This window comes from Caloenas nicobarica, chromosome 4 (assembly GCF_036013445.1).
Source record: "Caloenas nicobarica isolate bCalNic1 chromosome 4, bCalNic1.hap1, whole genome shotgun sequence".
NCBI lineage: Eukaryota > Metazoa > Chordata > Aves > Columbiformes > Columbidae > Caloenas > Caloenas nicobarica.
Genome location: NC_088248.1, coordinates 5,794,967 through 5,819,541, shown reverse-complemented (window position 1 = coordinate 5,819,541; position 24,575 = coordinate 5,794,967). Strand labels below are relative to the sequence as shown.

The 24,575-nt window shown below is 39.1% G+C and overlaps 1 protein-coding gene across 2 annotated transcripts in view; it reads right to left on the bottom strand.

Annotated features, from left to right (window-relative positions):
* NFKB1 (nuclear factor kappa B subunit 1) overlaps positions 1-24,575 on the bottom strand; it is a 57,131-nt gene that overhangs the window by 17,901 nt on the left and 14,655 nt on the right. Inside the window, exons 4-11 of one of the 2 annotated variants that reach the window (XM_065634974.1) lie at positions 17,477-17,517; positions 14,788-14,886; positions 7,660-7,808; positions 5,963-6,126; positions 5,015-5,173; positions 2,945-3,049; positions 961-1,052; positions 296-434 (exon numbers count right to left, since the gene is read on the bottom strand). In XM_065634974.1, the coding sequence (XP_065491046.1) occupies positions 296-434; positions 961-1,052; positions 2,945-3,049; positions 5,015-5,173; positions 5,963-6,126; positions 7,660-7,808; positions 14,788-14,886; positions 17,477-17,517 (948 nt within the window). The remainder of the gene's footprint in view (positions 1-295; positions 435-960; positions 1,053-2,944; positions 3,050-5,014; positions 5,174-5,962; positions 6,127-7,659; positions 7,809-14,787; positions 14,887-17,476; positions 17,518-24,575) is intronic. The other variant, XM_065634973.1, reaches the window with a different exon arrangement.

Sequence of the window (24,575 nt, the reverse complement as noted above, 5' to 3'; positions counted from 1 at the left end):
GTGCCACCCTCTGTATGGACAGGCACGCACGCGTATAGGAAACTTGCAGGGAGTAAACCTCACTAAGAAAATATGGATTTACTGCCTGCCAGTCCAACAATGAATCTGCAAACCCATTACAGAGTTACCACTGCTCATATTAGCTCTGCACAAAACAAAGAGGCAAATATCTTGTTTTCTAAAAATAACAGCTACAAAAATAATCCCTTGTCCAACAAGTCCTATCTTATTAAAAGCATTCCTAGGGACCCTGCAGTTTCTATTTCCAATATATAAAACAGGTTTAATGAATTACCTTTGATTTCTGGATAGTAGAGAAAAGGCTTTGGTTCACTTGTTTCTAGATCAGATTTCCTCCGCAGTTGTACAAATACAGATGCTGGCTTTGTGATATTGACATCTCGATACTTGGGTGTTTTGAACACAATGGCAAACTGTGAAGGAAACAACGATATGTGTATCTATCATGGAGCATGGGTTTTGACAACTCAGCTTTTACATTTGTAGGAGCTGGTTCACAGCCTTGGAGGCAAAAATGCTTAGCAAAAGGCTGCTACAATAAAAAACTTGGAGTCTAGTTTTCAGTTGCACTTTTGAGTTTGAGTCCTAAAGCCTTTTGGGAAAGACAGAACTGCCATGCAACATGTCACCACATCACACGTGTTAGTACTGCGTTGTTCATCCCCTCATCATTTAGCATCTATTCTGTGGCTTTCTCAGCATGTTCGCAGGAGCTCTGAGAGCTTTTTACATATCCTGTCCCAGTTTACACTGGTTCACGTTAAAGCAATGGGTCTGTCTCCCAATTTCCTTGCACTGTATTCCTAACTTGCCTACTTACCTCATGTACGTCTTTACAGAACAGTTAAAACTACTATTATTAGGAAGTAACTAACAAAAGAAGAAGGTAGTACAGGATACAGATGCTTTCATAAACAAATGACAAATCCTGTTACTTACCTGCCTGTGTACATCTGTAGGAGAAAAGTCTCCAAAGCCTTCCCACATACCTCCATTCTCATCCTCTTCATAGAAACGTATTTGAATATCATCTGTGAAGAGTGAAAGAAACACTCTTTGGGACGTTTGCGCATTTGTTTAACCTTTGGGATGTTTGTGCATTTGTTTAACCTTTGGCTAAGTTTACTTCAGATAGAAAACAATACAGTTACATTTTGGCTGGATGATAATATTACATGAATAATACATGAATTATCTTTATCCATTTGATGCAAATACCACAATTAACCCATTTGTATATCGATTTTAGATCAGCCTAATTCTACCGACTTGACTGAAGTTGCTCTCTATTTACTGAGCAGTAAAAGGAGAACTAGGTTCACTACCTCTTCCTATTCTAGGGCTATAAAACATTCCAGAGGAGCTTTATTTGGAACAAACATATAGGGAGGGGAGAACCTGAAGCATGAAATGTAGAAACCACCCTCTCTCCCCCAACAGTTTCAGTTCAGAAAACTGTAGCAAAACCTGAAGTGCCACAGCTCAAGTTCCGCTTGCGGCTGGCAGCGTGCCACTTGGAGCTGCAGCTCAGAGACAGAAGGGTGTGAGCGAGCTGCATGTCAGCGAAGATCACACATCCCCCAAACACAGCACAGGCCAGAAACATGAGATTTGGCTTCTGCTCCTCCAAACAAATTTTCTTTGGTTCTCTTTGTATTTATTTATTTGTATTTTTAGGAGAAGCTGGGGAATATCACACTAGCGTATTCCTTCCCCAGCACTCCTGGTGAGAAAAACAATTCAGAAAAAGCATTTTCTCTCTTAGGGTGACTGATGCAGGACAGGCTTTTAGGGCAGACAGACGGCTTCTTCTGATCCACCACCTGCTAGTCTCAAGACTGTGAACCACCGCTTCCAGTCCTGCTGTCCTGCACGCTCAAGTTCCTTCAGGCAGGAGGTTTCTGACAGCAATGAGGTCAGGGGAAACCCCGATCCGGCTGAGGGGAAACCCCACCTCAGGGCTTCCACTGAGTCAGACATTTATTTGTTTATTTAATGCACAAGAGTTATGTTTCATCTCAGTTCTCCTGATAGTAGAGGGTATATACACTTCTGATCAAAACCCATTTTTTTTCCAAGCCCTCTCCCTTTCCTAAGTGTTAGAAGAACATTTGCAAAAAAGAGAGGTGGAAAAGGACAGCCTATATTAAGAGAAAATGCCAGTGTGATTTTAACAATGTGTGCAGGGACTGATTCCAAACAGGTGAGAACGAGGCACCTGCTCCACCATGCAACCTACTCCAGGGAGTCCCAGGTACTACCCATAGCTGAAAAGTGCGAAGGATTTCCTTCACTCCTATTTTTTATTTTTAGTTCAGCTCAAATACTACAACCAACCACATTAACCATTATCTTCCTATCCAAAAACAAAGCATCCAAACCCACACTGCCCCATCTCAACACATTCACAGCCATGAGCAGAGATTACCAAAATGAGTCTGTGAGAAGTATCTGTTTACACTGAGTAACCTCTACCATTAGCATACACATAAAAATGAAGTTACTAAGAGCAGTGCTGAACACATTCAGTTCCCATCGGTGGTTAACAGAGAATTTTCACACTTTATAATCAGAAACTTAATAATAAATCAGAAACTTCAGAATAACTTAGAGCAAGTGTTACTTAACGGACCCAAACATCACCCAGGACCCATCACCCACAAAAAAAGCCCAGAACATGGGCAAGGGCAGACATTTGAGAAGAACAAAGATGATCACTGGAGGCAACACAAGCTGAATTTGCTTTGCAACAGACTATTTTGATTTATTAATTTTCTGGACTGCTGGCCTGACTTCCAGAAAGGCTGAGTGCTTACAAATCCTGCTGTGCTACTGGAGTGGGAGAACACTAAGGCAGCACAGCAGGCTTCATGTGTACTCCAGACCAAACCCCGGTGTGCCTTAGAATACTCAGGACTCTTACCTTTCTGAACCTTGTCACAGAGAAGGTAAATCTCTTCCCCTCCTGTTACACACCCTGCTGTTCTGTCCATTCTTACGATTTTTAGGTTGGAGGCATTGGGAGCTTCTATTGAAATGAAAGATTAAAAAACACCTTTATAATAGTTTTAGATTTAAAAAAAACACCCAAAACAAACAAGCAGAAAACATGGAAATGCAATAGAAAGACGAGCCTCCAATACAACCTACTTAAATTTGTCTATGTTTTTTCAAACATGAAAAAAACCAACAGTTTTTCATTTGAAAGGCATAATCTTGTATCCTCTAAGCTTTGACAGAACTGTGAACTATAAAATAAGGCCCTGGCCACTCCAGCACAGTTACTGCACCAGTAACGTAGCACAGCAGTGAACTGCATCCAGCACTCTGCACTAGTACTAACTTTGTGAGAAGAGAACATAATTTTTTCTTCCCTGCTTTCTTGACAGGGCAGCACTCTTGAGAGCTGCTCCCTGTCTCTCACTATTTCAATGCAATATGCAATGCTTTGCTTTATGCTCTGGGTTATTTGAAAGCATTGTCAGTCCTTGGCCAACATACAGGATGGTGATCAAAAAGCCCACCTCCACGGAGCTTAGTAGAGGCATCAATGGATACCCAATGGTCCTCAAGACAGAACTATCATCTAATAAATAAAAGCAGTTGTGATAAGACAGTTATGCTACCACAAGGTGCGTCTGCTCTGCGGAAGGGGTTTGAATGGTGCCAATGAAGAGTGTTAGGAAAAAAAAAAAAAAAACAAAAACCAAACCCAAGAAAAATCTTTTGGAATTAACCAAGAATTCGCCTTGGGAGCTCAGAAACTAGTAACTGACATCTAGGTAGCAACTTAAACCAGCAGAAACATGCATGCAAAATTCCCCCTCTGTTCATCTCGTTGAAGTAAAAGTTTTGATGGTCAGACTCGGAAGAACAGGATAACTTCAATTGATTTTATATGTATGGCTTGATACACTCTCTACCTCTGCTGATATTTTGTTTCTCCTCTTTGCTTTACAAATACTCTGTCATTACGCAAGTGTGAGATGAGTAATGAAAACTAATGGAATCTGCAACTGTTTCTAATGAAAATCAAGATTGTTTTAAGACACTGCTTGGTAAATCACCTCAGCCTCCTAATGAAAAGACTGTGTTTTCTCATCCAGAAAATGCAGGTCATGTGTGCCATAAGAACAGCAGATATCACTTTTTTCACTCAGTGAATATATGCAAAATGGCTGTGCTGCATCACTACATTCCCCAATTAACAGCAAGCAACAGGCTATATCAGAACAGTTGCATTTAATACCTTTTCATCTAGACTTTGTCCTTAAAAAGTGATTATATACACATGACTGTTGCGCAAAGAAAAAAAAATGGTACTTTTTCAGAGTCATCACAGAATAACCATCAGGAACATGATAATTCACAGCTACAGGGAGGAAAACTCAGGCAGCAGAACAGGGTCAGTATAATTGAAAAGCACAAGGGAAAAAATGAAGTGAAAAGATTCACTTAGAAAAAAGACAGAGGGATGTAACAAAAGCATAAAAAATTCTGACAGGTCTAAAGGAAATGGATTGAGAACCCTGGTTGTGTTAGTCTCATGAAACAAGGCCAAGCAGAGGGCCAGCAAAACTAAAAGGTGGCAAATTCTCAACCAAGATTGATGCATGGTAATTTTTTCCTCACATCTTGTGTGCCTTTGTCATAGATGGCAGCTGAAAATTCTGCAAAATTCAAGCACTTCTTAGGAATATCACAAGAATTTACAAAACCCTCATAATAAAAGTGGCAGGATTAAACATGCTAACAGCAAAACAAAATCTTCCTTTATGGCTTACATCACCATCTATTAAAAACCAGAATGATACCATGTGTACTTGGACAGACATGGGGCCAATTACCCACAAGCTACTTACTTGTTATTGACCAAATACCAGGCAAGCAGCAGTGCTAGATGAGTCTACGTATAGCAATATCTACATATCATTTTTATATTTAAAAAAGCTTACCCCTTATTAAAAGAGTAATTAAAGCCAAATATACTTACTGCTGTCATATATTGCATCTGATATAACAGGATCAAGTTTCCGTGTGAAACTACCATTACTGTCAGGGAGAAAGGCTGTAAACATAAGACGCACCACACTGAGATCCATTTCTTTAGTCTGCTGTACGGCTGCCTGACGAATAATTTCTCTTTCTCGTTCTGGAACCGATAAGTAAACAGATGAATCAGCACAAGGGGCAAGGAACCCGTGACACAAGAGAAAGAGTGTTATCCAAACATCACTACCAAAAGACACCAATACCAAGGAAATGTCTTCCTTTCCATTTAGTATCCATCGGCTTCTCTCTTTTTAAGCAGAGAGGAGCAGCTATTCACAAAATACTGCATTCACCTTGCAGCTTGTGCATCAGATGCTATTTAGGATAAAGTATGTAATTAAGAGACACAGAGAAAATTACTGTTTTCTGCTCTCAATTTATAAAGGTTGCAGAAAGGACAAAGGCTGCCACTAAGGCCATTTGAATGCCTGGTATTAGAGTGATAAAGAGAAGGCTGGCCCCTCTATACAGTGCCTCAAAGCACCGTAGACCACAGGTTCTACAGGCATATGGGCAAAATGCAGCTGAATTAAACAGTATTCTCAAAAGAAGGTCCTCAAGTTCCTTAAGGATATAATGTCTTGCAGCAATAATGCAAAAATGACTCTATCAGCTTATTAAACAGGGTAAGAGCAACAAAATACAAGAGCAGAGTGGGCACAGGCAGCTATGGATGGAAGTTGCTCTGTTCTCATGTGTATGTTGACAGCAAAGATTCTTTCTTTCAGATTCCCTAGACCATGGCAACAACACACCACCTCTTAAACCACACAGCCATAGACTGTTTTTCTACCCAAAGGCCTTTTTCTGGCTAAGAATCCATGTTTTCAGAAGCTAAACCTGTTTTTAGTAAAAGGCCCATTAAAACCAGGCCATCATTACTACGTACCCGTTAGCTGTCTGTCTCCACACGCATCCGCCTGCAGATAGCCAAGTTCAGGATGTACCAGGAGTTCTGGGTTGTATCCCTTTTTGCAAGCGTCTATCATGCGTGCTTCCAGAGTTTCAAACACTTTCTTCTTTGTGACGTGAAGTATTCCAAGATTTGCAAACCTGTCGAATTTTGATGGAGGGAAATATTTTCGTAACGCTTTATGTCAACCTGCAGCAGGCAGTACCTCTCCTACCAGAGGCAGCTACACAACTGAAGTCAATGGAAGGACTCTATAGACACTATTAATTCTTGAGGGCATATTTTCCAGCAAGCAAAATTCAGCCAAGCTTACAAAACATATAGAACGTGCACCATTATATGGCAGCGATCGTATGGGTGCACGGGATTTTCCCATGACATAAGTAGTAATCTATTAGGTTTCAGACTTAGACTGTGGAAGCAACTTACAAAACACTTGAAAATGTGGTTGTGACACTCTGCTCTGTCTTGGCAACGACATTAATGTGTCATTATAGAATGTTATCCAGAGTAACTGCTCTGAATAAGCTCAATCTGCTCAAAATGATTTGGAAAGCAGGCTGAGAAGCTACAAACAGTGCAACATTTTCCAAAGGAAATGTTCTAAGCAAGGCTCTGGACATTCACCAAGGTACTTCAGGTTTCTATTTGAATGAAAACTTCCATAATACAAGATCTGCTTTAGTAAACATCTCCTGGCATGTTTAAAAAAATCAATTGGATCTGGAAGTATGAAAACAAGAAAAGAACTCAATTTTCTTGTGGGTCAATTGAGGATAGAAAAGCTGTTTCTAAACATCTGATGAAAAGCAAGAGAGCTTAGGAAATGAGCCAAACTTTTCAAGATGAAAAGGAGCATTTCAAATAAAGTTATTTAAATTGTTGTGCTTGGTAAAGTTAGTACACTGGGCTTGGACATCAAAAGTTACACTTTAAAAGCATCTCTCTCTCCCAACCTTCTCAGCTTTTTAAGCTTCATCTTTTTCACCAACAAAGACATTCTTGAGATCACAGAACTAAAGCTCACAGCCAGCATGAAACCTGATCTAAGCCTGAAAACGTAGACAGGAGCCTCAGCTCCATTTACTGATATAACCAATTATTCTTTTAAATTAAACAAGAACAGACCAACTACAATTTCACTATAATCTTACTGCTTTAAACTTTAAAAGTTTGACTCATTTAGGATTTTCATGTTTATACATGTCTTGCATTAATTTCAAATTTACTAACCCTATTTTCTTAATGCTTTTATCTTCACTATATTCCTATTGGCAGATTTCAGCAAAAGTAAAATATTGATCAAAATGGTAACAAAAGCTTTTCTTCACTAATTGTACAGTCCCTGCTCTTTGATCAAAACTACTTAGGATTTTAAAGAATGGGCTTACAATACAAATTTGGACTGCACACCAAGAGATTGAAACTCTACAAATTTTAAAGGAAAATTATTTGCTGAAACTTATTTAGCTTGCTTAGGGCAAATTCTACAAAGGTAAAAAGAAACCCCATTTATTTTGCTATTTAAGACACAAAAAACCGAGAGATCAGAGTGGCAAGACTATTGCTCCACTTAGCTGCCTCTTAGTAGTATTTTTGTATTGCTTTTTACAGTGTTTATACTTCATTCTCTCTTCCTTAGCTCAGCTTTACAAATGAGTTGACAGACTTACCCTACAACCATATCTTTAGGTCCTGCATTAACCGTGCATACTCCATCTTCACAAAATTTACCCACTAAGCTGTGAGCATGTAAGTGGACGTATTTTCCATTAGTAACTAACTGGACGATTACTTTCGCAGGTCCAACGTAATTGCAGATCTGTAAATAAATATAAAAAAATGTGGGATTTTTTTTTTTTAATGGAACAAGTAATTATTCCAGTTGAGTATTTTCTGTCAGCTAAATACAATCAAACTTACATAGGAGAAATGTGTATGCCTTTCCTCACAAAATACAAATGACAAACTAACTGTACCAGATCATCACAAAGAAAAGCCAACATTTTTTCGTAGTTAATCTTGACGTACAAATGGCAGGAGCAGTGACCAAAGAAGTTAAGAAATGAAACAAAGCTAAAGGAAAGCAATCTTCTGTTTCCCAAATCATGAATCTCAGTTTTACATTCTGGCCAGTTACTCCATGTTGCTGTCCTTAAACTTCAGTTAGTAAATGGTTTCACAGTAAATGGTTTTACATATTAAACATTTTGCTGTCATTACAATGACTCTTCAGGTAGAGATACTAAAGTGAGTAAATAATTCTATCTGCATAGGTATTTTTTAGGTCAATATGTTACATCAACACAAATTACCCAGTCCAGCAAATACTACCCTTAAGTGTATATGAGGATATATGCTAAATCCCCACCTAGGATTTTGCAGGACTGGAACTGTGATAAACTGGGTGCTTTAGTACAGCCAATTCTGGAGGCCTACAAAGCTTTATCTCCCTGTTATAATTTCTGATCACCATGCATTTTTTAATAGCTTTCAAAATTGTGATGTCAGGTAACGCCTCAAAACCAAACTTAAAATTACTAACGATATACCATATTGGTAAGTTATTTGCTTTATGTATATTATTTAGAACCTTCTGTCCTCACAAGTAACACTCTTCAAGTCAGGTATCAACTATGCACCACTTTTGAATTATGCTGAATATAAATATACCCCACTTTTAAAAAGCAAACATAACATTACCTTCCCTTCCAACTCACTTAATTAACCCTTTTATCAATGTTGGGGTTTTTCCCTGCCTCTCCTAATTTTTCTTCTAATTTGCCTTGGGCAAAGTTCTTTGTATTAGAGCAGCTTATAGATCTAATCAACCAAGGTATTAAAGGATCACGACAAACATTAAAGTGATGAATCAGTGATGAACTGAATACTTAAAGGTTATATTGTTGATAAAATGCTGATAAGCAGGGATTGCCATGATTTCACCATGTTGCTAAGTCTTGCTAGATTCCTTCACTCCAGTTAACCCCTCTCTTGAATCCATTCCACCACAGCCGAAATCCTCTGCATATGTATAACGCGTGCCCTTCTCCATCTTCCTATCCACTGCTAAAAGCAAAAAAAATCTTAACTATGGAAAAGCTGCTCCAGGAGAAATAGGTGTGTAAAAGTCCTCTCATTACTCACTGCCTGCTATTTAACCATTTAATGCTGTATTAATGCACGTTTTACAAGCGGCAGTTTCTAAAATACAAATCATGGGGTACTCATGCTGCTCTCCTGTTTCCAAACTGTAATCCCTCCTGGACTGAAACTATACAGAGATGCAGAGTAATCACTGCTTTACCGTTTCCACCATCTACCAGCAGTGAGAAAATGCAGAGATACCTATGTAATTACACAAAGTCATCTAAAAATAAAAATGACTGCATTTGATGCTACATGTCACCACCACGACTACAATTAACTTTTCAAGAGCAGGACTTTAAATTCTTTTTTTCATTTTATCCCACACTAAACAAGCCTTTTCCTGCTATAAAGTTCCCAGCACATCTACAGCATTATATTCAGTATGAGTAACATGCATATTCTAGTATCACATCAGAAAAGTTCAAGACAATCCTTCATCAGCTGTAGAAACCACAGTGAAACTGTAGGTAGGACTGCTGCACGTCAAGGACTTTCCAGCCTCTGAAAGCAGAACATATAAGTGCAGCGGTAACCAGATTGCAATCTCCCCCTGTTAATCAGCTCAGCATGATCTTTGTAGTCTCCCTGAGGGGAAAAACAAAAGAGTTCCTAAAACGTAACAGCTTATGTAGGTCATACGGTGAAAAAGGACTATTGTCATCCAGTCCGATGTCCTACACTGCAAAGGCTACAGAATGTCCCCGAACTGTTTCATACCTATATTTCATATAGACAGACTTTCCTACCTTATTGTGAGACACCCAGGTTATCTCAGTGCCCAGCAACACAGTCTGAGTGGTTAAATATCCTTGTTTACCACAAATTAAGTCTGAAATAATTTATTGATGTCCTTGAATTACTGACACCACAATTTCAGAATAACTTAAAATTTATCCTGGCACCAAGATATACAAATAAGTATCACCTTTTATGTAAGAACTTAAACACTGTCAAAAGGTAGACGGTGTATTACAATGCTCAATATCTAGAGAAACTTAAGGATTCCGGTGTTGACACAAAAACATATACTCAACATAAGAGGGAAACAGCATGTGGGTGCTGTACCGCTCAAAATCAGAGCTGTGATCTGAAAAATAGCTACTGAACATCAAATTAAAGATAGGGGAGAAAAAAAGAAAATCAGGAGTTCCTGGGAAGAGCATAGCTGTAATACTTCATTACATCCTGTACTGAAGCAGCATTCAATTGATCTAATCTGATAAAGTTAAAAAGCTGCAGGCTCACATTTATCTGCTGTTTCTATTTGAGAGATCTGTCTGAGAGATTAAAAGGACCCAGTGAACCTGAAATTGAGTCAATTTCAAAACAAGTGTTCAAAGTTCTTTCAGTTATTTCACATCCTCTTGCGATCCAGACCCCAGACAATTATTGTATAGTTTCTGAAACTTTAAAAAACTTTACAAGAATGTTTTCCTACTTCAAAGATGTTTTTTCCAGTTATTCTTACAAGCAAGAAGTGAAAGCAACTGGTCAACAGAAAGCAAATGATGGAAAGGACCATGTCAAACCTACAAAGCCAGCAACTATAAAAATCCCTATTTCTCCTTCTAATCATTTTGTTATAGCAACTATACCCCAATCCTGCCTGACCATCAGAGTGTGACTAGTGCTGGCCTCAATACGTGCATCCAAGAAGTGTCGCACAGATGAGGCATCACTCACTCTTTACAAACTGTTTATTTTCACAGAGCAGCATCGTTGGGTTTTTTTCAGTTCCTAGTTTAAGACAAAATATTTCAGATATGGTACGAAACATTTAGGCAACTGAATACCCATTTAGAGATCTAAGAGTAAGCAATGTAAAGTAACTTAAAACAATGGGAGTGAAAGATCTTCTGATCCTCTGGGTGTGAGGTCACTCTCACGTCAAAAATACAGAGTTAGGTGCTCTGCTTTAGGAGCCCAACTAAAGGGACTCAGTGCCCCATATTCAGCCAAATTAACCATAGCACTAAAAGGCACAAATCTCATCAAACTTAGCTTTGGCTGAATTTGGTGCACTACAGGTATTTAGGAGGGGTAAAGACTTAATCAAAAGTCTGCTCATTCTTGTCTCATGTCTGTTCCTTAATTCAGCTGTTAAATGAACTTTTAACTTGTAATCAGCGATATATCACTCCACAATTTAATTCCCACAGGAGAAAAAAAGCAAATATGCTGCTCCTTTCTTCACCAAGAAGGCTCATCAACAAAATAACTTGCCTAATTTTCCATAAATTTACACCCTGAACTCGAAGCACATGCTGAAATCCCCGATTTCAATAAGAATGCTTATCTCCAAATTGAGGTATAATGTATGATAGCCCCAGGACATGACTGGATGGGCAGTTCTCCCATTCAGGTGCCTGGGTTCAGGGCTCCTAACTGGTACGCAGCTTCAATTCACAAGCTGAACTGCACAATGTCCAAACTCACCAGCAGAGAGATGGTGCTTGGTAGCTTGGGTACACCTCCCACTAACTGGTTACTCAGCCTCTGGGCTGGAGCTGATTTACATCCAGCTCACAGAGGATGAGCAACTTGAGTTTGCAGCCACCCATGTAGATTTGCCCCCAAGGAGATGAAAATTCAGGACATTTCCTTCACACTGTTATTTTCAGCAAGTTCTTTTCACACCCAAAGCTGGATCAAGTACCTCAGTGTAAAACATGAAGATGCCTACACTAACATCAGTATGCAAGATCAGGACACACATGGTAAACATGTAAGAAAGCCAGTGGAAATTTTCTGTGCAGATTTTCTTACAGTTTTTCAAATACATAAACCCAAGGAAATTAGGAATAAAAATTTCAGCTCAGGAGCTTTGATTTCAACTGTTCTAGACAGTAAAATTTTCCAGCATTGTGTTACTTACACTAAGCAGATGAAAATGAAACTTAAAGGAAGAATTATAGGTAGCTTTCTACTGTAACCATGAAACTTGTCATAAAATGTAATTTCATTATCACATTTTCAGTATCTACAACTTCTCTGCTCTCCATAACTACATGCAAAGTTATATCAAATCCTCTGAAAATAGAAGATGTTTTGAACATGATATTAGGATTACGGTTAGCAAAGACAGGATTAAACAAAGCAATGTAATTCCATAAAACATAAAGATTAATTAATTCCATTTTTAATATTATAAAAAAATACTACTGTTATCCAGACTCCATTCATTATGACTGTGCTGTTAAAACGAGATGTTTTAAATCAATTCCACCTTACTGGCCAGCACAGATTTATCTTCAGTGTGTAGAGTGTGGCATTGCAGAACCGCTACACTAACTCCTTATCTACACCATCTCCTAATACACTATACAAGAGGTGGTTAAATATGTTATTAACTACCAAAACATCTTGCTTAGAGACACAGCAAAGTCTTCAGCACTCCAGCCTTTAAATGAAAGATAAATCTTGATGTGTTCCAGCCGAGGTACAAGTTAGGGACTAAGTGCAAGAAAAAACAAACAAACAAACACAAACTGTGAGGCTGACAATCCACATCATGCAAGAGGCCATATCAGATAAATGTGTTTTCTTTTGGCAGTCAACCCATAATCCTGCAAAAAGGGAGTAGGGAGACGGCAATACATTTTTGGGCACCAAATATGTCAATTTTCAGGACATCCCCTGGCAGCTACTGGTAAGTTATATCAGCTTGTTTTTCAGAATTGGCCAAGCAGAAGAGAGATCCCAGTGTGAACTGCACTGACCACACCATGGCCAGGGTTTTAAGATCTATGACAAAAGCTCCTTTTTACAGTACAACCAAAGCTCAAGCTACTGTCCTTTCACAGCACTGTGATCAACTAAAAGAGGTTTTATGGTGAAAGCCTTGCCACAAGAGTAATTAAAAAAAAACCAACCCACCAACCTGAAACAAAACAAAAAAATCCAAACACAATAAAAACCCAGCGATTTTCAATTGTGCTCACCTCAGTGATGACAAGGTGAAGCACTCTTTGACAAAACACAGCAGAGACTTACAGGAAAAGGTGTGAAACACTTCTGTCTTTACTGGCACCACTTGAATCAAGAACAGGCACTAACAAGCAATGGCCTTGAGGAATTTTCTTGTTGTGTTCCCTTGCCAGCCTCTCCCAGCAGGTGTTGCCATGTGGGGATTTGTATTAGAAAAAACCCAGATGCACACAGTAGGACGAGAGAGAGGGAGGGGAGGGGACACGTGTGTGTGTAAGCTTTAGACAAAATCAAAATCTGATGATCAATGAAAACAGAAGGTTTGATGGAAAGCCAAAGAACATTTTGGTTTCTAGTTTACTCATGGAGAAATTCCACTTCCTGTATAACTCCTAATTGCATGTCTCCTTGTCATGCTATTGTGTGACCTATCACATCTTTATAAAGTATCGTCTGTAATATTATCAATACAGATAGGATTGGAGCCCAAAGATCTGGCTCAAATGAGATAAACTATTTTATATCCAAACATACTAGTGAAATTTCATTCATCAGTTCATCATTACCGTCACAATAGGAAAGGGAAAAGCAAGTAGATCCTTTGCCTGGGCTAGAATGTTTTCACAGGAGTTTTGTAAGGCTACACAAAATCAGCTTTCCCAGCCTCTTCTCAATTTACAAGACTAACACCCTGGGCTATCTCAGCCAATGCCCATTATTTTCCATTGAGTCATGCTCATACTGATTCATTAGGGAAATGCAGCTGTTCCAAACTCCAGCCTTTCTCAGGAACCGCAGAACTACACGCATGCTGCTGAGAGAGCTGAGGGATGACCCAGGCTGACTGCTTGCCACTCTTCCCTTCTCTCCTGCTAAAGGAGAGTGTAAGAGCTAACACCAGAATTAAAATACATTAACTCTGCTCCTCATGAGACGATCTCTAGTGCAATGGTTCAAAGAGGTAATGCAATAACAAGACTAAGACTTTAATTAAGTTAAAAAATACCAAAAGGACACAGCTTATCTTTTCCCCATTTCCATAGAAAAAGAACTTGCTGCAAGAATCATAGGCAAAGACAGTTCTTCTCTAATCCTAGAATGATTAATCACCACTGTTATAATCTTCTTATTGCACTAGCATAAAATGTTTCTTTGATTAACATACTTGAATTTTTTCCAGGGAAAAAAGCACCAAAAAATGTTCAGCCAACACCTGAACATGATGCTGCTCCTATTAAAATGAGATTTCTGTTGACTTTAAAGGAATCCTTATGAACAGAGTATCCTAGAGATATTGAAAAAGGAATAACATGAACAGAAAAAGAAGGAAAAGTTGGGAAACAGCATTTTAGACTGAAGGAGTAATTGACTGGATTCATGCTTTGCAGTATGCTAGAAGTGGAGTAACCGAGCAGCTCAGGCCTTGCTTTATGCTAAAACTGCACCTTGAGGAAGAGCTCCCTTAGTGTGCAGGAGGGAACTGGGGTGGTGCGTGCAGGAAAGCTTACTGATCACCTGCTGGCAGATAAATATGGTGCCAAAGTAACTCCATAAAGCTGAAGACAACTTCCTTTTCAAAATCAATTACATTTTGAAAGTTGGGATTGAAATGCAGTCAGTCTTGAGTAATTTAATACAAATTTATGTTGATATGCAGTAAGGTTCTCCACACATATATATGGCACTTGCATTCAGATTGCAAAATTAACGATTTCTGTACTTACTTTGACCTGAGGGTATGACTTTTTGTTCTTTTCACTAGAAGCACCAGGAAGTCCACCATGTGAAGGCCCTTCGCATACATATCGAAAACGAAACCCCCTCTGTGGAAATAAAGGAAAATAAACTTGAAAGCTGTTTAGAAACAAAACTTAAAAAAAAAAAAAAAAAAAAAGAACACGCATGCGCAAGCTTGCACACACACATACATAAACAGGACTTGCCCAAACAGCTCACAAACAGAAAAGTTATAACTGTTCATCCCTGAAATGCTGAGTGCGGGTTGACAAAGCACCACTGAACAGTAGCCCTGGAGAAACTGTTCTATTCTCACTCTTGCACACAGCAGCAACCCCAAATTTTTCTTTCAGTAAGTGGAACTATTTTGAAGCTGAGATCTATTTATACTCTCAAAACAAGATAAAAACTCAAGAATGCAAGAGCAGATACTCTTTCTCCCATGATTGCTGCTAGGTAGAGAGAATTGAAGCCAATAATGAGCAAGGAAGTCCAAAGCATCATAAAGAAAGGAACAGGGATGAAACACAAATGATTCTTCCTTCTGGGCAGGGCATATGAAAGTTGTATCTCCAAGTGGAATCCAGAAACAGCACAAATGCTTCAGGGGACTTTGAATGGCTGAGTTTTCATCTCAGCTACATAAACAGGTATCTGAATATACTTTAGGGAACTGCAGGATATTAGCAGCCACTCTAGAGTACAGCTGTTCATTTATTCCACTTCTATTTGCAGTTAGTCACATTGCCTTTACAAAGTAATCTATAAGGCACAAAAGATGCTACTCTTAAGCAAATGTATTTGGTAATTCTGCTTAGTTGTATTATTTCATGTGGCCCCCAACATCGAATACTTTCAGATGTACTCCACAGTACTGCAATTTCTGGCAAAATCCCCCTCTTATAAAGGACTCCCAGTGCCTGTTCTAACAGCACCAGTTAGCATTATATCCTTCATTGGAATCATTCAGCTTCTTTCTAATAGCAGAAAAATCTGAACTAGCTGTACTAGCTGACGGTAAACAACATGGTTCAAAAATAGCTCTGTAATCATTAGCTTCACTACCTATCTCACTAAAGCCTTTCCAGTTTAAAAACTTGATTCCCAGGCAAGTGGAAAAATCTGACTTTTATTCAGATACTGACCAGAAAATGTAATTCATCCTTAAGTACGTATTTTATTTGCCTTCCTATGGCAAAATGTGTGACTGAGCGCCCAGCTATGATAAGCTTGAACTCAAGTTGTCCAAAAGGCAAAGCAACCTCTGGTGTCACGATGCATGAGATGACTCAGTCTGTCTTCGCCTCTATGTCTCTGGTCCAACAGAGCCAGAAGTCATCTGTGCGGCCTTCCCCCACCTATTACTCTTGCTATCCTAGCTATGTTTTCACACCTACGGTCTTACTCCCCCAGCTGTCTCTTTGCTCCAAAAATGATCACAAGCACAGCACTCTGCTGATGGATCACCCTCATCACCCTGTTATAAACCACTGCCCAGCTTGCCACATGGGTGCTCCAATGCAGGAGCTGCTTGCTGAGAAGTCATGCGTGGAAACGATGGTTTCCCCTTAGGCGCTGCACACTGTAGGCTCTGCCATGCAAAGATATGGCTTGATTTGGGATGAACTAAAACAAGGAAGAGGCAGCATATTCTTCCAAGAGTTTACAGTACACTGCTGCTTGACTCATGACCACGAAGTGTCCCTGTTCCTTGAGGGATGCTGGAGCACAAAAATGTCTTTGGTGTGTGGCTGAAAAAAATATTTTCTACCAACTCCTAAAAGGAAGACTGGATTGTGGCATGCTTCTGCAGAAGACCAAGCTAGGATGGGACAGCTTTTGGTCACTCTCTTTCCCTGTCTACTTAACAGCTCCCTAAGGTAGGATTTTATGCAACTGATTGGGAGAGGCAGGAAAGTGGTCTCCATTCTGTAATAGCTTAAGGAGGAACACTTGTAATTGCTGATGCCACCAGCTAAAGGGGAACAACACCTGGCATTCTTTAGGGCTATCTTCACCCAGCAATTACTCTGTAAATCAGTTGCATGAAAACTAACCAGTGCATCGGGATGACTTTCATACTGGCAGGGAAGTGTGAGTGTTTGCTACAGAGTGACACACACACAAAAATCTACATTCAAGCATTTATCTTCATTTTTCTTGGGTTATTCAAAACAGCCAAGATGATGAAAGGAATGTCAATGGGCAACAGAATTTCTTAGCGATGACAACACACAAGTCAAAAGTTTCTGTAACTTGGGAACAGAATAAAATGTTTTTATTTTTTCTTTCATATGTTTCAAGAAACATGAAACAAATTCTAAAAGTTTTCCATGTTCGGTCTAGTCATTTATGTTTCAAAATACTGGGGGTACTGTAAGAGTCACTTTTAAGATGAAGAGTCTATACTTAGCAAGACATTTTTTTAAAACCCTCAGGATTTTTTTTTGGTCTTATGACACTTCCAGAGAGACACTAAGATGAAAACAGAACAAAACAGGAAATGATTTAACGACAAAAGACAGAGGAAAAACTGCTCATGGTTAAGTGCCACATTTGTCATGAGAGTTCAATTTCTTCAATACTCTTTTTTTCTAATCTTAAATCATAATTTTATTCAAAGCTGAGCATAGTGACATAGCTACCTTAAAGATTTTCAAAATGTAGTGTTCTTACCTGTTTTGGTTGTTCTATGATTTGAAGATAGGGTCCATCTGCTAACATAAAAGAAAGAAAAGTGAAAATAAAAAATTTATTTCTATTACTATCAAGATAAGTTGAAGGAGTAAAACTGATGTCCTCGAATGTTTTGAGATAAAATTTTTGAAAGCACCTAAGCATCTTCAGAACTTAAATTTAAAAAAATTATTTGTTCACCTGGTAGTCTGTCATTTCCAATGTTCTGTAAGACCAGTGGAGTAAGAAGGGAAGGATTAACACAAAAAAGTTAATTTTAGCTCAGAGAGCATAAATGGGCAATTCTGATCACTCAGTTAATACTCTCAAGGGTGAGTAACAACGGGATCCTCCCCTTGCCACTGACAAGCAGCCTGGCCTCCTGAGCCAAGGTTAACTTTTGTATTTAAACCCCCTGGGCTCTGAAGACTATATTCACAAGCTTTTGGCCCTAGGGCTTTCTACTGAATAGGTTCTTTTGAAAGTCTAGAGACAGCCAATGGGAGGCTCTGAGGTATGGGAATATAGGAGGAATTTAAGCTGTCTCAACATGCCCTAACAGTCATAACTGCTTTAAAAAAACACCCTGTAATTGAGCAGACTAAACAATTTACATTATTTTAATAATTTCAGATACACTTTAAAATATACTGTTCTGCTGTGCCTCTAAAAACACTGAACATACTCTATTTGACTAGAGATGCAGACTCCATAATGAGATCCATCTTTGAGCATGATGCCAATACACAGGATTACGTTCTACTAAAATTTTATTTGTGTCTTTCAAAGAAGGCTTCCTTAAACAACTTTTAGTCTTGCACCACTCCCTCAACAGTGACTAACTTCCATATCATAAACCTCATTCAAAATCCACCAGTTTAAATAGCCTTTGAGCAGGCCCTAAATCCAATGAGAACTCTGTGCCACCAGAGTTAAGAATTCTTCACCTAATCAAACCTTAGCTCCAACTCCGATTGTTCAGATTATTACATTAAATAGGAAAGCTCCCTCAGTGGATGGCTGTGAAATACCTAGTAAAATGCAAGGCAGTTCCGAGTCTGAAAATGACAGTTCCGAGAGGTATGATTTCTTCCCTACCTCCTGCTAAGCAGAGAACATGATTTGGATTTCAACGCTAAAAATTCAATTGTTATCAAAGCAGTTGCCAAATGACAGCTTCGCTGTGAATACTTACACAATATTTTGCCCGCTACATTCCTGTTGGAATTATGTATCACCTCTTACACTCTATTAAAGGTATTAAAGCTAAGGAATCAAGCGAGCTCACTGGGACACGAGACCTTCAAAGCAGACAAGCCACAGCTATGTGGCAGAGCCTGCAAGCATATGACGCATATCGTGCCCTGCCAGCCTGCATGTGTGATCTGCCTTGGCACAACTGCACCATCTGCAAGTACCACACCACCCAGCTACCTCAACTAGGCAGCACTTGGCTTCAGCACAGAACTACGTACATCAACTTCCACTTGCCAATAGGCCTAATGTACACTGATCATTAAAAATGGCAGAGGATTCATTAATTTATAGTTTGTGGGACGACTACACGCATCCTTCTCAGCTCCTCAATACAACTTCAATAAAACAGACCTTCGTGCCTTTACTCAGCACAGGTCTTAACAGAACAGGCTTCTCTCAAAAGGAAAGTTTTGATAAATATGCTAATAGATGAAACTAGTATTTTGCTGTTGAAGTTGGCTGACTCAGCAACTGAATTATCTTCAAGCCAAAGTTATATTGCGCATCAGTCGCAGCAATTTCACATATAAAGTTCATTTATTTCCCAAGTCCAACACTCTTCCTGTGAAAAAGTAAACACTGCTACAATTAAAATCCTGAAGTCATGCAAAACAGTGTCCCCGAGATCATATACACATCAACTTACATTAGAAAGCATGAAAAACAGTTTGGACTTCAGAAACTTTAACAGGCATAGAACAATATTTAGCTTTGGTGTGGTTTTATTTTTCAGTTTTTGTCTGTAATACAGAGTCGAGTCCAGTTTGGTTTAAGCATTATATCAACACTTAAATTTAAGATTTTTGTTCACAGACCTCTAACCCTCCTCATGCTTTAGGCACCTAACATTTTATAGTTTAAAGATCCAGAGGCCTTGTATATCTTCCGGGCACTGGCAGAAATAACGCACCTAAAATCCAACTGCGTAGTTCCAACTTCCAGTGAAGCCTCTAGGGCAGGATCTGCCAAGTAATTTTCTTTGGCTGTTCTCCCCTTAGGAATTCATTTTCAAGGCATATACACTGGGTTAGTATAGGCACAAAATACCATTGCTTTTTCTTAAACATTAGCCAGAAAAGGAAGTTCTCTTTTATTCAACGGCTAAGTGGCTCCAGCAGTCCCCCAGGATGCAGCAGACCCAGGTTCCAACTTTTCCTCAGCATAAGGAAATTCAACCTCCCAAAAGAGGGAAATACACTATATTGGCATATTGGAAAGCTCAAGGGGAACTCTTCATACTGCTGAAATGTTCTACCTTGCATGGCCCTCGAGAAAATGAAATAAAATGGAAAACTTAGGACTGTGGTTCTTATGCCCCCTTGGAAAAAAAGTTTATAAAAAGCATATAAATATACTAATACAAAAAACCCCCTCACATACAAATACTCTGAAAGTGCAAAAAAGGTGTAGTGTAAATGTACAAAGGCAAATTAGATGCCTGTTATCATTAATCCAGATTACATAAATCATATACCAACGTATTTTTTTAAAAAAATTTGCAAGGTCTTATTTTAAACTTTGGGTTTTGTGACTAAACGTTTTCTTTTTTACAATGACTAAGTAGTTCTCTAGTACAGCATCTGAACCAGATCCAAGTAACAGTACAGAGAAGGCACTCTAATGCAAGTCTATTTAAAAACAAAGCAGCAATATTCAAGGCAACTTCCAAGCACAAATGGCATCTTATTTTGACAATAAAAAGGATTTTTTACTTAATGAAAGGTCTCACACAGTTGTCTTCACTAAACTCTGAATGCTTTTCAGAAGTACATTAGACAGAGAGCCTAACATTGGCTATGTGTGGTTCCTCCTTCTTTCTCTCTCTCATCCTTTCCCATGGAGAAAAGAAAAGATGTTTAGTGTTTTGCACCAGGAAGTTTTTAATATTTTGTTTCTATTAGTAGGCACGTCTGGTCTAAGCAGACAGCAGGAACCTGAAGATGCGCACCTTGCAAGAGGAACTAATAATGACAAGATTTGTGACGATCTTTTGTACCTCTGTTCTAGGCTGGAAAATTGCTGCTGGAAAATTCTTGTTTAATGAGCAACCTCCTTTTAAGTGTTAAACAACCACAAGAAGGAATGCTACTTAATGCATAGCATAAATTCTGCTTTTGCCCTACGGAGAGGCTCAAGCGGCACAGAATCATGGAGCTGGCCTCTATACTGGCATGAGTCTCACGGTTGCCAAGAGCCAAGTTTTGACATGAACACTCCTCATTGATTTCCCTGGCACTGCTGCAGTCAGGAGGGCTGAAAATTGCAACTAAGACATGCAGTCCTCCAGCCTGGAGGGGCTTTGGTGCAGCCTGTCACATCCTGGCTATGCTTCAGCGCTTCCTTTTCTGTCTTCTCGCCTCAGTTGCCACAGACCTACTCGCATCCCACTGCCTCCTCTCCAGTCTGAGTCACAGTCCCACTTCCCCACGTCTTCTTCAACGGCTACATTTCTTCATTTTCCTTCCTGCCTGAGTCAGAGGCCCTCCTGCATCTTGACACTCCCACCACTTAACATTCTTTCTTCCACTTGACCGGCATCACCCTGCACACACACTTCCCAAAGGAGCATCCATCTTAGGCTTCCTCTTGGTTTCTTCTTCCCATCACAGCAAAGTCAAGAAAAAAAAGGGTCAGTGAGGTTGGTGGGATATCCCTCCAAGCCTGGCAGCACCACAGGACTGGTGGGGTCCTTTATCTAACGGCTTACCTCATACCTGAAGCCATTCAATTTAACCTGCAACCAGCTGTGGTCAAGTCCCCCTCTCACCTCCTCTCTGTTAGTGGGTCTTCCAGAAAAGGTATCTCACCCTTGTAACTGTGTGCTGGTTTGTTCTGTGGACATGGATGAAAACACTCATAGCCTCGAGGTTTTGATTGTAAAATCTAACACCATCCTTCTTGTGTCCATCCTGGCAGTGGAACCTTGCGCCTAAAAGCTCAGACTCTCGATCTAGAGTCATATCCTTCCTGAAGGCCCATCATAGCATTTGTATGTCCTTCCCCTCAGGGGTTCACCTGCACAGGAACACTCTCCTGTATCTCGGCTCTGTGGTGTTCAAAGCATGATGCTCACAGCAAGCAGCGCACAGGCTTTGCTTAACCTGTCTCTTCCCTCCGTGCACTTTTCAAAATACAAGCACAGAAGACCTAGAAAAAACACCAGAAGCAGTATGCGTGTCTGCTCATGTTTCTGAAGATTAGGGCCACTGCTATGGGACAGGGAAAACGAACACTCATCTAATTTTTGGTGATGGTCAGGCGTCTTTGAGTCTCTTCCTAACATCATCTCTCTCTGAAAAAATATGAAATCAAGATTTTTGTAAGTGACTTCTTTTTCTCTCTATGCCCATCTCACTTCTCAACAGCACGCATCACAGAGGGTTGGGCAGAGGAGGTTAAAGAAATAACAGAAAACTAATTCTAGCAGCCTCCAGGCAATACTGTTCAGCTGCTGATGGCTCTGCTTCAACTTTACAGGCTTAGCCTGACTGCAATAAAAAACCCACGACACCTCAATGCCAACAGCTAGTTAGACCAGAGCCTCTAAAAAACAAAACGATACCAGTTCCCAAAACCATCTCGAACTGGCACACAGATTGCTACGTTACATGGTTGTAGATGGCCTTGTATAATCAGGAGTATGTAAGAAACACCCAAAATTATAAAACATTTTGCTCAGAGCTCTACCCAATTCCATGCTTAATCCTTACTTAAAACTGACATACATGAGATAAAAAAAGAAGCCAGCAAAGACACTGACAACTATATTGAGAAAATCCTTGCCCCAACATCTCAAAGGTTTTCTACTATTAATGTAAATATTAACATCACAGCAGAATCATCAGGAAGTCCCCAAATTCCCCAGCTATTTGTTGATTCAGCTACGCTGACATGATATGGCAATCCACAGTTATACATTAAACCTGCCTGCCAACGTAGTAAATCTGACATTGTGCATTCATGAATGCACAGGCTGGAAGACGTAGGCACTACACCAAATCACGAGCAACAACTATGTCTTTGATTTTCCTATTTAAATCATCCAACTGTTCTAGAGAAAAGTCCTTTTTAGAGCACTTATTTTGCCTCCTCCATATCTCGGCTGGAAGAACTTTTGGAAAATCCCGCATGAATTTTAAACTGACCTTGCTGCTTATAAAGAAATTATTAATTCCTGCTTGGAAGCAATTAAAGCATAATATACAAATTATTATATGACGTTATAGCTGAAGAGCTAGTCCACAGTAATGCTGCATCCTAGTTTCAGGCAGGAGAGGAAGCAAGCATTGTAGTGATACTACCCAAGAAACAAAACCACTATGGCATCATCAGATGGCATTGAAATTATCAACTTTTTCTAAAGCTTATTATTAACTTTTTGGTTGTGATAACCTGAAATCCATGATCCTTTATCAAATCCTGTTTTGTACACAGGGAACTTGCCACCTATAGTGCAGCAGTCAACAAGAGCAGTGCCATTTAGAAAAAGGCCTTTTCTAAGCAATTTTGCAAATTAAGGATAGAGCTCGAGTTCTCTGTGACTTCAGAACTCAGTGAATTCTTGACTCCCCCAACACAGTTTTAAAAACAGCTGTTTTCTAGTTTAGACAGGACATAGATATCTGAAAATCCATTTTATATATCTGAATAATTTGTATGCAATGAGTCTGGTACAAGGAGTACAGAATAAGCTTAAAAAGTATGTGTAAGAGAGATCATCATAGGGAAATCAAAATTCCAACAATCTTATTTGTTCCACAGAAACTCTGTGAGAACAGTGAAAAAAAACCTTTGGTATAAAATGGACAAGCCCTTTAATCCTAAACAGATGAATCTTACTGAAAATTGTATCTGTCTTGATTCAAAACACACTGCAAACGAATGATTGCAACATTAATCTGTTGGATGCTTGTTCATATTTGTCAAGAGCTTTGCTCACCAGAACATTTTATCTTGAAACAAAATTATCTGTACCATATGTATTTCTTCATCCTTCCTTGCTACTATTTAGTCAAGAAACCTGAAGTATGGTTTAAATCAGGAAACACTGAAACGGTAAGCATGCCTCAATTTTTATTTTAAAATCATCATTTATTGTTAATTTAGGGTGGAACTTTACCTATGAATAAAAGGCTAATTGCTTATTTAATTTTACCCTTCAAACCTTCACTGCTGCCAAGTGTATAAAATATTTCAAACAAGAGCGATTTGCATTTTCAACAAAAGAAAGCAACCTGCAATACAGAAGATACCAACTACATCCTGATACAACAGAGCCAAACAGATCAACAGCAGGAAGTTGTCACGTTAAAAGACATTAATAGTTTATTGGAGATACATTATTTGAGATGTATATGCTTATATAAATTTTTATTTCCTTTCTCCTTTCATATCGGCTATTCTAATAAACTAAGCAGGGGAAACAAGAGTTTTCCAAATTCAAGCAAGAAGTAATACTTACAAACAAATTTTATAAGCAAAACCAAACCAAGGTTCATCAAGCAGCTAATACTGGCTGAGATACAACACACTTCTATTTGATATTCCTGTGCTGGAACCATACTGGAAGAAGTGCATATCACACTTTTGCAGAATACTATTTGCTTATTTTCAGTGGTGGGTTGCAAAATTTTACTCTGAGCTTTCAAACTAGTGTTATTATTCAGGAAATTGTCAGGTACTTTTAATACCAGACTGTTGCTTTACAGGAAACAGAGAAGTCACCAAGAAGGAAAAACAGATTTGAATGATACAGGAAGTTGAATATACTCTATATTTTATTAGTGAAAAACAAGCACCTTAAGAGTAATTACAACTGAAACACCATTCAGAAGAAAAAACA